The 13,821-nt window shown below is 43.4% G+C and overlaps 1 protein-coding gene across 6 annotated transcripts in view; it reads left to right on the forward strand.

Moving 5' to 3' along the window:
* Positions 1 to 13,821, forward strand: part of RHBDL3 (rhomboid like 3) — a 196,510-nt gene that overhangs the window by 9,889 nt on the left and 172,800 nt on the right. For 4 of the 6 annotated variants that reach the window (XM_061615375.1, XM_061615378.1, XM_061615377.1 and 1 more), the window contains one exon: positions 1,758 to 1,781. The exons of the other annotated variants lie outside the window; for them this stretch is intronic. In XM_061615375.1, the coding sequence (XP_061471359.1) occupies positions 1,758 to 1,781 (24 nt within the window). The remainder of the gene's footprint in view (positions 1 to 1,757; positions 1,782 to 13,821) is intronic. 6 annotated transcript variants of the gene reach the window in all.

Below are 13,821 nucleotides of genomic sequence, written 5' to 3' on the forward strand. Positions count from 1 at the left end.
TCAGATGGGAAGGAGGTCCTTCCTCAGAGCAAGGCACCCTGGACAAGATGGCCCATGAATGTGCCCCTGTCCTTGCTGCTTTGCCATGTTGATTAGAAAAAAATATTAAAAAATATTATTTTGACTAATTTTTTTTAAAAAAGATTTTCTAGCAGTGATGCAGAAACTTTTCTGGGCCACCTCTCCCAGAATGCCTCCTTCTGAGAAAGGTCTTCATTACTTGGAGCAAGAGGGGGAGAGAGTGCTGGGGCTACTACCACGTCAGCAGGGACAAAATAATTTTAACCAGGGGGTGAGGATAGGAGGTCGAGGAGGGGAGGGGAGAATGGTGCCTGCCTTGGGTGGTGCAATTCTTTATGTCAGATCTGTCTGAGGTCTCCTAAAGCAACGGGCCTGGGGCTGTCTGCTCAGATTGCCATGCCCGAGTGACAGCACTGGTTTTGTGTGTGTGCGCGTGGGGGGATGTATGTTCAGTTTGCAGGCAGTGTATGCGCGCATGTATGTGTGTGTAGCATTCAGTGTGGGGTTAGTTGGGAGATGGCAGTGTGGGGCAAATGCGGTTGCAGGAGTGTGGTCACCATGAGTTTCTCAGAACTTCAAATGTACCCATGACCCCCAAAATGTTGGTGATGCATCATCTGTGCACTCCACCACACTATCATATTCCATAACTAAAAGAATAGGTGTTGCACATATCATCCACTAGGTGGCTTTCTCTACCACCATTGTAGTCCTGGAAAAATTTTCACTTCAAAAATCAATCGATGTACGTCCTGCCCTATTTTGCCAGTAGATGCTGACATAGGCCTTAATGGGCCAGGAAAACCTTCATAATTTTTGAACTACTGCACAGAATTTCACTTTACCAATGATGAAATTGGTATGGTGAAATAAATAAATTCTTGATTTCACCAAAATTGGAAGTAAGTAAATGAGATGACTATACTAATGGGAGTGTTTAAAAAATAGTCCAAAGAGTCAATTTTTAGCACTTTTTAACTTGCTGTACTTGTGGCAATTTTTATTGGATTGGTTTGAAATTTAGCACATTTCTTCCTGGCTTAGGCTGCAATCCAATACATGTCTACTCAGAAGTAAGCTCTACTGGGTTCCATGGGACTTACTCCCTGGTAAGTATGTATTGGATTGTAGCCTAAATAGACGAGAGACTAAACATACCACGGTGTGGCTGCATAGGTCTTGGAGTGGCACTCTCTCTTACTTGGACTTGAGTTGTGGCATCTTTGCCAAAAGACTTCCATTGAAGTTATCTGCAGTAGAGTAATAATAACAAACAAAGCTGTCTGCCAATTTGCTGTCTCCAGTAGTCTTCCCCAACCTGATACTCTCCAAATGTTTTGGGCTAAGACTCCCATCAGCACCAACCAGCATGGCCAATGGTCAGGGATGATGAAAGGTGTAGTATATGGAAGGCACGAGGTTGAGGAAGGCTGCTGTACAGCATGTAGTGCAATTGAACAAACAAAACTTCCACGTGTAACTGTTCAGTGTGGAGGAAATGACTGTCTCTGTTTGACAGCGTCGGATACAAGAGGTTTTGTACCACTGACATGCTGAAAATGCTTCAGGGCAGCCTACTGTTCAAGACCAGCCCAGATTGCAGGTCTTCCCTTTCCTATAATCTCTGTTTGATTATTTGCCTCTTTTTAAAAGTGTTTTTGGAGCAAATGTGTAATTCTGTGCTCTTAAACCTTTCCCTCTTCTTTCTTTTATGCGTTGCCTCTTCCCTCTCGCAGCACTGGAAAGCTCTGTTTGATCAGGTATGTGAACAATTTCGACTGTTTTGCACTAACTCCTGCTAACAATGGAGATACAGCAAGTTTATCCAGTGGGGGGAGTCCCTGTATGGGTTTTGTAACACACCGTTTATGTGCAGTTAGTGTGGCACTGATCTTGTTGCAGTTAATGCTTGGCAATTGCACCCCCAGCTCTGCACTTCTGATTCCTGTTGTACCTTTGTACACCATCCCTTAAATTCTTACCCTCATCAGTTGAAGACCCTTCTACCCCTGGACTGCACCATAAAAAACAAGGAGCTTGATGTATTTCAAGTTGAGTTTTGCCCCTTCTTTAGAAGTTTTATTTCAGAGTTGCCAGTCCAGCTCCTTAGAAATCCTTCATCCGTGAATCAGGTGGGGCACATGGATATCAAATTTCAGCGTTTTTATTTTAGAAATGGATTAAATTGCAATGGTTATGGGAGAAAGACTTGAATAAAATGTGACATGATCTCCATATTTATTGTTTCAATGGCAAATGGCACAGATTGATATTGGTCAGCCTCTTAATCCCCAGTGCTTCACTGATTTAACCAGACTAGCTGATCATTGTATTCATTGGAAAATAGGCCCAAGGTTGGAAAGATACTGGATGCCATTTACCTAAAATGTTTCACAGTAGGATGTAGCTGTTTTACAAGTTTTATATTATTATTTCAGCTCTCTGAAGTAGTAGAGATACTGCTGAATTAAGATTTAATAGTGAATCTCCACTTCTGTCCCTTGCAAAACCAGGGGCAATTAAAACAAAAAGGCCTCACCATTCATGCACATAGTGTAATTATTTCATTGTGTTGCAGAGGCACACCAGACATTCACTGCACTGCTGTCAAACAGATGTCACCTCTGAGTGTGCACACTGAGGCTTCCTCTCTCAGTAGTCTCCAAAGTGACCAAGACTCACCAGATTCTGGTAGTTTTGAAATGGAGTGTGGCAATTTAGGGGATGTCAGGTTAGAAATGGGTCCACCAAACATTTTCTGGAAAGGAACTAGGTGGCTCCATCCACCACAAAGTGGGGAAGGCACCAAAACACTTATTCTTAAAAATCTAATATTGGCTCTTCCCTGATTCACTCCAGCTGAGGATCTGGATCTTTCATTTTTAAAAAGAAATGTACTGTAGTTTATTACTTTTCAGAGGTATCCAGTATGTGCAGGTAAGCTTCAGACCTGGCCATTGGACCATATTGTGTTTACACTACACCATCATTCTGCTCTTTAGGGAGAGAGCTCCACCCTTGAGGAACCTTCTGCTCTGAATTATGGCAGAGGTTTTAACATTTCTGTTGATGATGCCCGTTGCTTAATCCTACCAGTGCAAATGCTTTCTTTGTGTGTTTTCAGAGCAAAGTCAATTTTTTTTTTTAACTAAGCAGCTCTCCTGAAGTCTGTCCAAAGTTATGTTCGCAGGTTAGGATTTGTTCTGTAACTTGCATTTTGCTTGTTTTCAGTTATAGATTTAATGGTGGTTATGGGTTTTAACATGCGGATTTGAAAACACATTGCAATTTGGGAACATTCAAAATGGTGTTTGCAAACATTTTCAGATGTGGCTGTTAAAATGCATATATGGAGAAAATTAATATTTCAAGATACAATTTCTTTTCCCCTTTTATTTTCCTTTTAGTAACATAAAAATACATTTAACAGAAAATGCTAAAGATACTGTATTTAAACTCTGTACATTCTCCTAGAATTTTGCCTCTGTGGCTCACTTTTGGCACGCAGTGCTCTCTTAATGTGTTGCACCCATTTTTTGTGTGAGCCGAAACACTTCTTTATGCAAGTGAACTGTTACTACTTTGTCTGACCCTGGCGGAAGGCAGTGTCCACAATTGAATGAGGCAATATAATAATTTGGTTCCTGCGTGTGGTTAAACCACAGAATGACTATCTGAGTGGTCTGCCTTGCCCATAAAATGCTCCTCTAGACTCAGAGATGGCTTATTATCATTCCCTAAGTAATCTCACTGTCAGTGGTGATGAGTGTCTGTTTATAACCCAGTAAGCTGTGCTCTGTATTTAGCCCATAAATCTGGGGTGGGCAAAGTTTTTCACTGTGTGCAGGATGTATCTGGAGAGGGTAGGATCATGCAGTTACATTACTCTAATGATAACAGAGTCCATTCTGTAATATATTGGCATGAATTATTCCCATCTGTATCAGTTGTGGCAGTGGTCAAATGATCCTTCAACCAACCTTTGCCGCCCAGGTGCCCTCTCAGCTAGGGCTGATGGACGTTGTAGTCCAAAACATCTGGAAGACACCTGGTTGTTGAAGGCCACCTTAAACATTCCGTAAGTATGTACCTGGGGTAGTCTTTGAAGTTTGAGTTCTGTCTCATCCTTGTAGTTGCTTTGGGAGAGGAAGAGAAGATAGGATTTAGTCTGCCTGCAAGGGGTCTGTTGAGGGGAGTGTTTTGCAGCATTTTGTATTCCTTCCCATTTGATCTTTGGGAGGGGCCATAGCTGGAGGTCCCCAGGTTCAGTCCCTGCCATCTTCAGGTAGTGCTGTTAAAACACACTCCCTTCTGTCTGAAACCCTGGAGAGCCACCTCCAGAGTAGAAATAATCTGACTTAGAAATAGAATCATAGAATAGTAGAGTTGGAAGGGGCCTATAAGGCCATCAAGTCCAATCCCCTGCGCAATGCAGGAATCCAAATCAAAGCATTCCCGACACATGGCTGTCCAGCTGCCTCTTGAATGCCTCCAGTGTCGGAGAGCCCGCTACCTCTCTAGGTAATTGGTTCCATTGTCGTATGGCTCTAACAGTTAGGATGTTTTTCCTGATATCCAGTCAAAATCTGGTTTCCTGCAGCTTGAGCCCATTATTCCATGTTGTGCACTGTGAGACAATCAAGGAGAGATCCCGGCCGTCCTCTGTGTGACAACCTTTCATGTACTTGAAGAGTGCTATCATATCTCCCTTCAGTCTTCTCTTCTCCAGGCTAAACATGCCCAGTTCTTTCAGTCTCTCCTCATAGAACTTTGTTTCCAGTCCCCTCATCATCCTTGTTGCCCTCCTCTGAACCCGTTCCAGTTTGTCTGCATCCTTCTTGAAGTGAGGAGACCAGAACTGAACGCAGTATTCAACATGACACCTAACCAGTGCTGAATAGAGGGGAACTAGTACTTCACGCGATTTGGAAACTATACTTCTGTTAATGCAGCCTAATATAGCATTTGCCTTTTTTGCAGCCACATCACACTGTTGGCTCATATTCAGCTTGTGATCAACGACAATTTCAAGATCCTTCTCACATGTCATACTGCTGAGCCAAGAATCTTATAACTGCGCATTTGGTTTCTTTTTCCTAAGTGTAGAACTTTACATTTATCCCTGTTGAATTTCATTCTGTTGTTTTCAGCCCTATGCTCCAGCCTATCAAGGTCCCTTTGAATTTTGTTTCTGTCTTCCACAGTATTAGCTGTGCCCCCCAATTTTGTATCATCTCCAAATTTGATAAGCATGCTTTGTACCTCCTCATCCAAGTCATTAATAAAAATGTTAAAGAGCACTGGGCCCAGGACCAAGCCCTGTGGTACCCCACTTGTTACTTCCCCCCAGTTTGAGAAGGAACCATTGATAAGTACGATTCTGGAGCCAACTGTGCATCCATCTGATAGTTGTTTCATCCAGCCCACATTTAGCTAGCTTGCTAATCAGAATATCATGGGGCACTTTGTCAAAAACTTTGCTGAAGTTGAGATATATTATGTCCACAGCATTTGCACAGTCTACAAGGGAGGTTACCCAATCAAAAAATGAGATGAGATTAGTTTGGCAGGATTTGTTCTTCATAAATCCATGTTGGCTTCTAGTAATCACTGCATTGCTTTCAAGGTGCTTACAGATTGACTGTTTTATAATCTGCTCCAGAATTTTTCCAGGGATTGATGTTAGGCTGACTGGTCTGTAGTTCCCTGGTTCCTCCTTTTTGCCCTTTTTGAAGATAGGGACAACATTAGCTCTCCTCCAGTCATCCGGCACTTCACCAGTCCTCCATGATTTCACAAAGATAATAGAGAGCGGTTCTGAGAGTTCTTCAGCCAGTTCCTTCAGTATTCTAGGATACAGTTTATCGGGCCCTGGAGAGTTCAACTTGTTTACAGTGATTAGGTATTCCTTGACCGTTTGTGTATGAATCTCAAGGTCCAATCCTGCCCCTTCTACTTCATGTTTCCTGGGAGGGTCATAGACCCTTTTTTGGGAGAAGACTGAGCCAAAGTAGGAATTGAGCACTTCTGCCTTTTCTTTGTCATCTGTTATCATTTTGCCTTCCTCATTGAGTGGCTGTGCCATCATTTCTTTTCTCTGTCTTTTACTATGGACATACCTGAAGAAAGCTTTTTTGTTGCTTTTAGCATCCCTCGCTAGCCTCAGCTCATTCTCAGCTTTAGCCTTCCTGACACCATCCCTGCAATTCCATGATACCTGCCTGTACTCTTCCTTTGTGGCCTGGCCTTTTTTCCACTTCCTGTATGTGTCCTTTTTTGTTTTCAGGTCATCTCTAAGCTTTTTGTGAAGCCACATTGGCTTCTTCTGCTGTTTCCCCCTTTTTTCCTTGTTGGAATTGCATTGCGCTTTTAGAATTTCCTTTTTTAGAAACTCCCGCCCATCTTGGACTCCTTTTCTCATTAGGGTGGCTTGCCATGGAACGGTACTTACAATTGTTCTGAGTTTATTAAAATCAGCTTTCCTGAAGTCCAGGGTGCGCATATGGCTACTCTCAGCTTTTGCTTCTGTTAAAATCAAGAATTCAAGTATGGTGTGGTCACTTTCCCCCAGAGTTCCCGTAACTGCCACTTCATCCACCAAATCATCTCTATTGGTTAGAATCAAGTCCAGGATAGCTGATCCTCTGGTTGCGTCCTCCACTTTCTGTAGGAGGAAGTTATCTGCAACACAAGTCAGAAATTTCTTGGAGGGACCATGTTTGGCAGAATTTGTCTCCCAACAGATATCAGGATAATTGAAATCCCCCATTACTACTACATCATGCCTCCTCGAAACATTGGCAATTTGCTTTTCAAAAGTTACATTCTCATCTTCTCCTTGATTGGGTAGTTGGTAGTAGACTCCAAGTACCACATTCCTTTTATTACTTGCCCCATTAATTTTAATCCATATACTCTCGGTGGAGCTACCAAGCTCATCTTCCTGTATTTCTGTGCAGGGATATATATTTTTAATATATAGAGCGACTCCACCTCCCTTTTTATTCTTTTTGAACAAGTTGTATCCTTCAATTGCTGTATTCTAGTCATGGGAGTCATCCCACCAAGTTTCAGTTATACCTGTCAAGTCATAATTGCCCTCCTGTATTAAGAGTTCAAGTTTGTCCTACTTGTTTCCCATGCTCTGCGCATTAGTATACAGGCATCGAAGACCATGTGATTTATGGCTTGGCTTCCTTATTACATATTTCTGAGGACTGTTACTGGGCCCTATTAGAGCCAATCTCTCTGGTCCCGCTACTGTGCATAAGCCTTCATCAGTCGTTACCACCAGGTTTACGTCTCCCTCAACTTTAGGATTCAGTTTAAAGCCCTCCTGATGAACTTCTCCATGCTGTGGCCAAACACATTCTTCCCAGTCCTTGTGAGATGCAACCCATCACTTGCCAGCAGTCCATCTTCCAGGAACCATAGCCCATGGTCCCAGAATCCAAATATCTCATGTCTGCACCATCTTCGTAGCCATTCATTCACATGGAGTATTTTTCTTTCCCTTTCTACTCCTCTTCTAAGTACTGGAAGGATGGATGAAAAAACTATATGGGCTGCAAAGTCCTTGAGTTTCCTTCCCAGAGCTTCAAAATCTGATGTGATTTCTTCATAGCTCCGTTTGGCAGTATCATTTGTTCCCACATGGATGAGAAGAAAGGGATACCTGTCGGTGGGCTTGATGAGTGATGGCAGCCCTTCCATCACATCTCTAATCCGTCCTCCTGGTAGACAGCACACCTGGCGAGTCCACGGATCTTCTCGGCATACCTGGGTTTCAATCCCTCGCAGTAGGGAGTCTCCCACTACTAATACTCTTCTCTTCTTGTTGTGGGGTGTGGTTTCATTGTCCCTGCTTGATTGAGCTTCAGCCTCTTGCTCGTTGTCGCACGTGGTCTCCTGTAATTCTTCCTCCACAGGCTGTCCTCCAGTCTCCTCCTCGAGTGGTTGAAAGCGGTTCCATAGCTCCACTGGTGAAGGGTGTCTTCAAGCTCTTCTGCTCCTAACTGTCACCCTTTCCCATGGAGTTTCCTCCACTTCGTTATTCCTCTCCAAAGCAGTCTCCTCTTCTGCTACCACATGCTGTTGCTCTTCCACCTCCACATCTCTTTGCTGCTGTTGTTCCAGCGTTCTGTCTAAGAACTCTTCATCTTCTCTAATAGTCCTCAGTGTGGCCACCCGCCATTCCAGGCCTCTCCCCTTTTCTTCCAGCAGTGTCACGAGCTTGCACTTGTTGCAGGTGTACGCCATGTTGTTCTCAGGCAAGAAAACAAACATGGCACACAGCTTGCAGGTCACAACCACTGGAGAATCCTTCCCATTCACACTCTCTTCTACCTTTTGTTTCTTTCTAAGTACTTCTTTTGGAGTGGGCTGTGCTTTGTCCTGTCCTACTACAGGGTAAACTTGAGAGTCCCACTAGTATGCGGTGTGCTGTACAAGGAGAATTAGTAAATTTGTTTTTTTGGCTTTTTTTTTTATTAGGGACCTCCCCCTTGACCTACCCTGTCGAACTCCTTTGTCAAACTCCTGTTTGCTCTGCCTGTTTGCTCGCTCTCTGAAAGCTGGCTTGCTTTTATGTCCTCACCTGTAGATCAACTGAGACAGCTCCTTCTGCTCTGCTCTGTTAGGAGTCAGGAAGCAAACCTGGTATAAGGCAGCTTCCTTCTTCCTGACCCTTCTGTCCCTGGTGAAGATTAATGCCTGTATACTACCACCTGCCACCAGAGATATTTCCCAGTTGGCAGAGGGAGTGATAGCTGGAGCCATTTTGGTGGGAGGTGATGTGTTTGATTCCCAATTTTCCTCCCCTCCCCAATTCTACAAACTGGTCCATTTTGACCCTACCAAATGATTCCTGAAATGAGAACATAACCTGTTCTGAGGACTTCCCTCTGATTATGAAAAGATATTACCAGATTCTGTCTTAATTGGAGTGCTGTTGCTGTCTTGTTGTTTGTTGGTTATTACTCATTAGCTAGAGTGTTGGAAAGTGGGAGCAGACTTCATACTAATGACTGGGCAGAACATTGCCTGTGTTCCACGCCCCCATCTAATATTTCTGAAAATATAAAGGCTTTTTAAAAAAGAAAATAAAAGTTAGAACTCCCAACCACCTAGAGCCCTAAATGGATACCAGATGGCAGGCCTAGTATTCAGCCGTTCCTGTCATGGATATTTGGGTAGCATGGCAATCCAACTGACAGCAGATGGTGGTGCACAGGTGATCACCCACACCCACTGGCTAGGGAAGGAGGCAATTGAGGTGAGCCACTGAGAAGAGTCTTCTAAAGCAGTATTCAAACCTGGCCAGATTATTCTATAATGTTAGAAGGTTGTACGATCTCTGAGGGAATGTGGCTGTAACTATTGTGAAGGGACCCTGCATTTCTGAATTTGACACTACACTACGGTTGAGATCTAAGGACTCACTGCACTCTACTGTCAAAAGGATTGTTTAATTGAATTTACACAGGTCCCTGTTGATGCTTAGCGGTGGGATTTGATGCTGTTATGTTCGTAGGTAACCCCATGGATCTGGTTTTGTGGTAAAGCATTGGGTTCTTGGTGCTTGGCAATGCCTATTTTGATCCTCAGCTGTTGGGAAGTGAGGCGGCTGTGTTGCCAAAAACTGAAGGTCAAACATGATTTGGGGGCTTGGTACAAATACACCACTTATGCTGGCTTAAGGCCTACTAATACTTCATTGAAATGGACTGAGAGGTAACTGAAGTCTCAAAATAATTAGCTCCTCCTGAGATGGGGGCCAATGTTGAAATTTTATCTGTCTCTGGGGTGTTACTACCGAAGAGAACACAATTCATGAAAACTGGTCTCTCAAGTCTTCAGTGAAATCATAAAGCTTTTATTGCCTATGTGCAAAAACAGATGTACCCTTCCTAGATTTGAGAAACTAAGATAGACAGAAGGCCCATTAGGTTTGGGGGTGGATAATGAAATATTGTTTGCTGTAATTAAAAATCTCTTCCATCTGGGGTGGCTGAGTGCAGGTTTTAACATGTCTTCTATCACATTTCTGTCTCATTAGAGGACCCCCCTCCCACCACCAGTTTTATTGCACAATCCTGTGAAGTGGGTTAGAGTTAGTGACTGACCGAAGTCCAACTTGCGAATTTTATGGCTGAGTGAGGATTTGAATCTAGGTTTCTCTGATCCAAATTGAGCACTTTTATTTGCCACATCATACTCTGTCAGAGCTGAGCCATAGGCAGCAGTTGGGAGGGAGCCAGGAGCTGTGCAAGGAGTTGTCCAATGGGTCAGAGCCAAGGGACACCCTAGAACAGACCATAGTCAGGAAGACTGTTGTTGCTCAGGCAAAGTCCCAGCCCAGGCAGGAAGCCATTTATAGCCCTTTCTGACTAGGAGAGCCAAATGGCCACCCTGGGAATGCTTCACTGCCCAGGAAGATGCTCTGGTTTGTAGTTCTGGTGTCCTACCACACGGGGCGGATGTGCTCAGAATTCCCACTCCTGGCCCTGGCACACATCTTCCCTCTCCCTCCCTCTCTCCCTCTTGCACACAGAGAGAGAGAGAGACAGAAGAAAGGAAAAAGAAAAATGTTTGCAATGGTATGGTGAGGATCATCTAATCCATTCTAGGTGCCAGTGTATTCAAACATCTTGCTGTGTGGCAACCATAGCTGTTTGGAGACCACAGTATTTAAATAAACTGATTCTCGAAGATATGTTTTCAATCAAATATGAACACCTCCAAGCTATGTATTATTCCACTGAAAAGCATTTTCTGGTGGCCTATCTTTCAACCTTTTTCTCAGTGCTATTTTTTAGATGTGTAAACATTGTGGGCCATTTTCAACTAGCTTGTTGTGCCAGCAGAAGTTAGTGCAAAGATTCCTGCTAATGCAATGGGAATTTCCCTCCTCTCTTTCCCATTGTGAACCCTCCCAAATCTTCTCTGGAGGGTCAGGAGAACCCCCAGAACAGTGCACAGGGGGAAGAGTGGGAGCATTCTGTTGGGCAAGCAGAAATGCTTGTGCCACTAGAATGATCTCCTTAGTGCTATGTTGAATACAACCCCATACTTTAAAATTGGTGTTGGTTTTCCTTGTGCAAATAAGCCTAAGGACACAAATGCTGCCTGTTTTAATGTTTCCCAGAACGTTCCCACCACCAAAACAATCTTAAAGAAGGGTACAAGCATTTGCCCTGACACAGTGATTCCTGATGGCCATGAGAATTTCAGTGCACACATGGAGCTATTCTGCCTATGGACTTGTCCATTCACTTAATTTTTAAATGTTTATATTCATCATCATCATATGTTATATATGATGTGTTACCAATCATATATCTGATTTAACAAAAAGCTAAATGAACAGCACATAGAATGAAAATAGGAGGATATATCTCTATAAACTGCCTTGATACCACATTTTTAAGTCATAAGCTATCTTTCTGCATAATATCCAGATATAACAATCAGCCTGGTTATTATCTTAGTTACTATTAAAATGTTGTGAACCGATAACCTGTATTTAGCAATAACTTTTAAAATATTCAGTAAAATTAATTCATCGTATTGTAAAGTTGTCATGTCTTTGTTTTCCTTTCGTGAATCTGAGGAACTTTGTTAACATAGCCATTAAGGCAAATTCCAATATTTTATCAACCCATTCTTTAATTATACCCTCTAATTGATAATTTCCACTTCCTCAGAAAACACATTCTAGCTGCTGCCAGCACATAAGAAACTGGTTCTTTGTGCTCTGGCCTTGCTGATCCCTCTTCATGATTTCCATTCACTTCAATGGAGGAAGCAGTTTGGCATGTGCAGAGTGATGTATACACAAAGCTGCTCCCTCCAGTGAAATGAACAAGGATGCCCACAATTGTGGAGCTTCATGTGACTCTCAAAGTGAACGTGGTGTTCTAGATGGGGGATTAATCTAAGCGTGGCTAGTGAGGAAGGATGGCTGATTTGTAGGTGGGGACTTTTTACTGAGTCCAGGTTCAGCACCTCAGAATGCAGTAGTTTGGAATTTAAGCCAAACAGTTTCAGGTGCCTCATATGAAGCTGTTTTGCTTGGGCTGTGTATAAATATAGTGGGAGCTACTCTTGCAAACAAACTGCTAAATAAAGCCTCACTGCAAATCAGCACTTGGAAGATGGAAAAATGAGACTCTTTGCCTAGCCCCAGCAATTTTTAACCGAAACCTCAACCACACTGGTGGACGTGGCTCCGATTTTGTGTCTCTTCTGGTCTTCCTTCTTCCCTGGTCAGTGTTTTATACCATTTATTGCAGAGGGTGGTTCCACAATTATGGTTTTCAAGAGTTGTCTTGGAAACACTTCCATTCCTATCAGCATATGATTCTGCCTTATATTAAGTCAGATTATACCAGGGCAAGCCCAACAAGGTACCCTCCAGATGTTGTTGGACATCAACTCCCATCATCCACAGGCAGCATAACCAATAGTCAAGGGTGTTGGGAGTTGTAGTCTAGAAGGCATCATGTTTGCTACCCTCAGTCTAGTATTGCTTGTTCTGAGTGGCAGCAACTCTCTAAGACTCAGGTAGGGCACTTTCCCAGCCCTGATAACCTGAGGCTCTTTTCAACAACTGGAGATACTGAAGTTTGAACCTGGGACTGTAGTCAGGTAAAACATGTGCTATGCCATTGAACTATGCCATGCTGAACATATAGGTGCCCATGGGCACAACAGATGCCTGAGGATGGCTTAGTTAGCTTTTCTTTTCTTGGGAATTAACTGGTGTGGAAGAGGCAGTACCGGGATGGCTACAGGGGCAAAATGTTAAAGCAACTCCCACCCCACAGTCTCAGTCCAGCTTGGTCCTCATGCAGCAGCTCTTTGTTCAACAAACAACAGCTATGCAAGGCCGAGCAATGAGAAAAAGAAGTCAGTTGGGCCGTCGATCAGTGAGTCAGTAGTAGGTCATGTCGGAGTGGAGATCCAGGACCTTGGATAGCTCCAAGCAGACAGCTTGCTCTGTTAAGCTCTGGAGCTCAGTTAAGACCTTATTGAGCCAGGCTACTTTTCCAAGGTTCTGCCTTCTCCCTGAATGAAGTGTGGACAGTTTTAAAGAGGTCGTCCTGTGGCTTGAGCCTAGCACTGTGTTGCATCTCAACCCACTCCCATGTTGTGCATTGCTGGCACTGGTGAGCATTATGTCCTGGGGGTCAGTCCCTCAGGGGAATTTTTGGGGGGGGGATTGCCTTGGGCTCAGGAAGCTCTTGGCTGATGGGTTTGGGCTTGGTGTCAGGGCCTGGGCATCGGTTCAGTACCTCTGTGTCTTATGCCACTAGTCCTTGTGATCCAGCTGGTGGTCCCTCTTCTGTGTCACTCTTGGCTTCTGCTTGGGATCAGGATCATGACCTTCTGTTATGGGCAGTCCCATGAAATATTTTTCTGTTTTGTTTTTGTTGGGGCTGTAATTCTGATATAATAATAATAGTAATGATTTTTTTGCAGCTGAGTTTCAAAATGTATGTATACATTTGCTTATGGGGTATGATTCCACACATAGGATTTTCACTCCACATCTGCCATCTCTCATGAGAATTCAGGTGTGTTAGAGCCATGCTGAGCACTGCACACATTATTCTTGACAGAAACACACTTTTGAGTGAAGCAATTGCATCCCCTGCTTTCTCTTATTAGCTTGATTTCTAGTTTTCTAGTCCAATATAGAAATATGAGGGGACTAGAGAGATAATTATCTTAGCAGGATGTCTTTGTGTGCATGTATAGACAGTGTGTTTAGTTTCTATTAAAAATGCTCCTTGCTCA

The sequence above is a fragment of the Rhineura floridana genome, chromosome 3 (assembly GCF_030035675.1).
Source record: "Rhineura floridana isolate rRhiFlo1 chromosome 3, rRhiFlo1.hap2, whole genome shotgun sequence".
In the NCBI taxonomy this organism is placed as follows: Eukaryota; Metazoa; Chordata; class Lepidosauria; order Squamata; family Rhineuridae; genus Rhineura; species Rhineura floridana.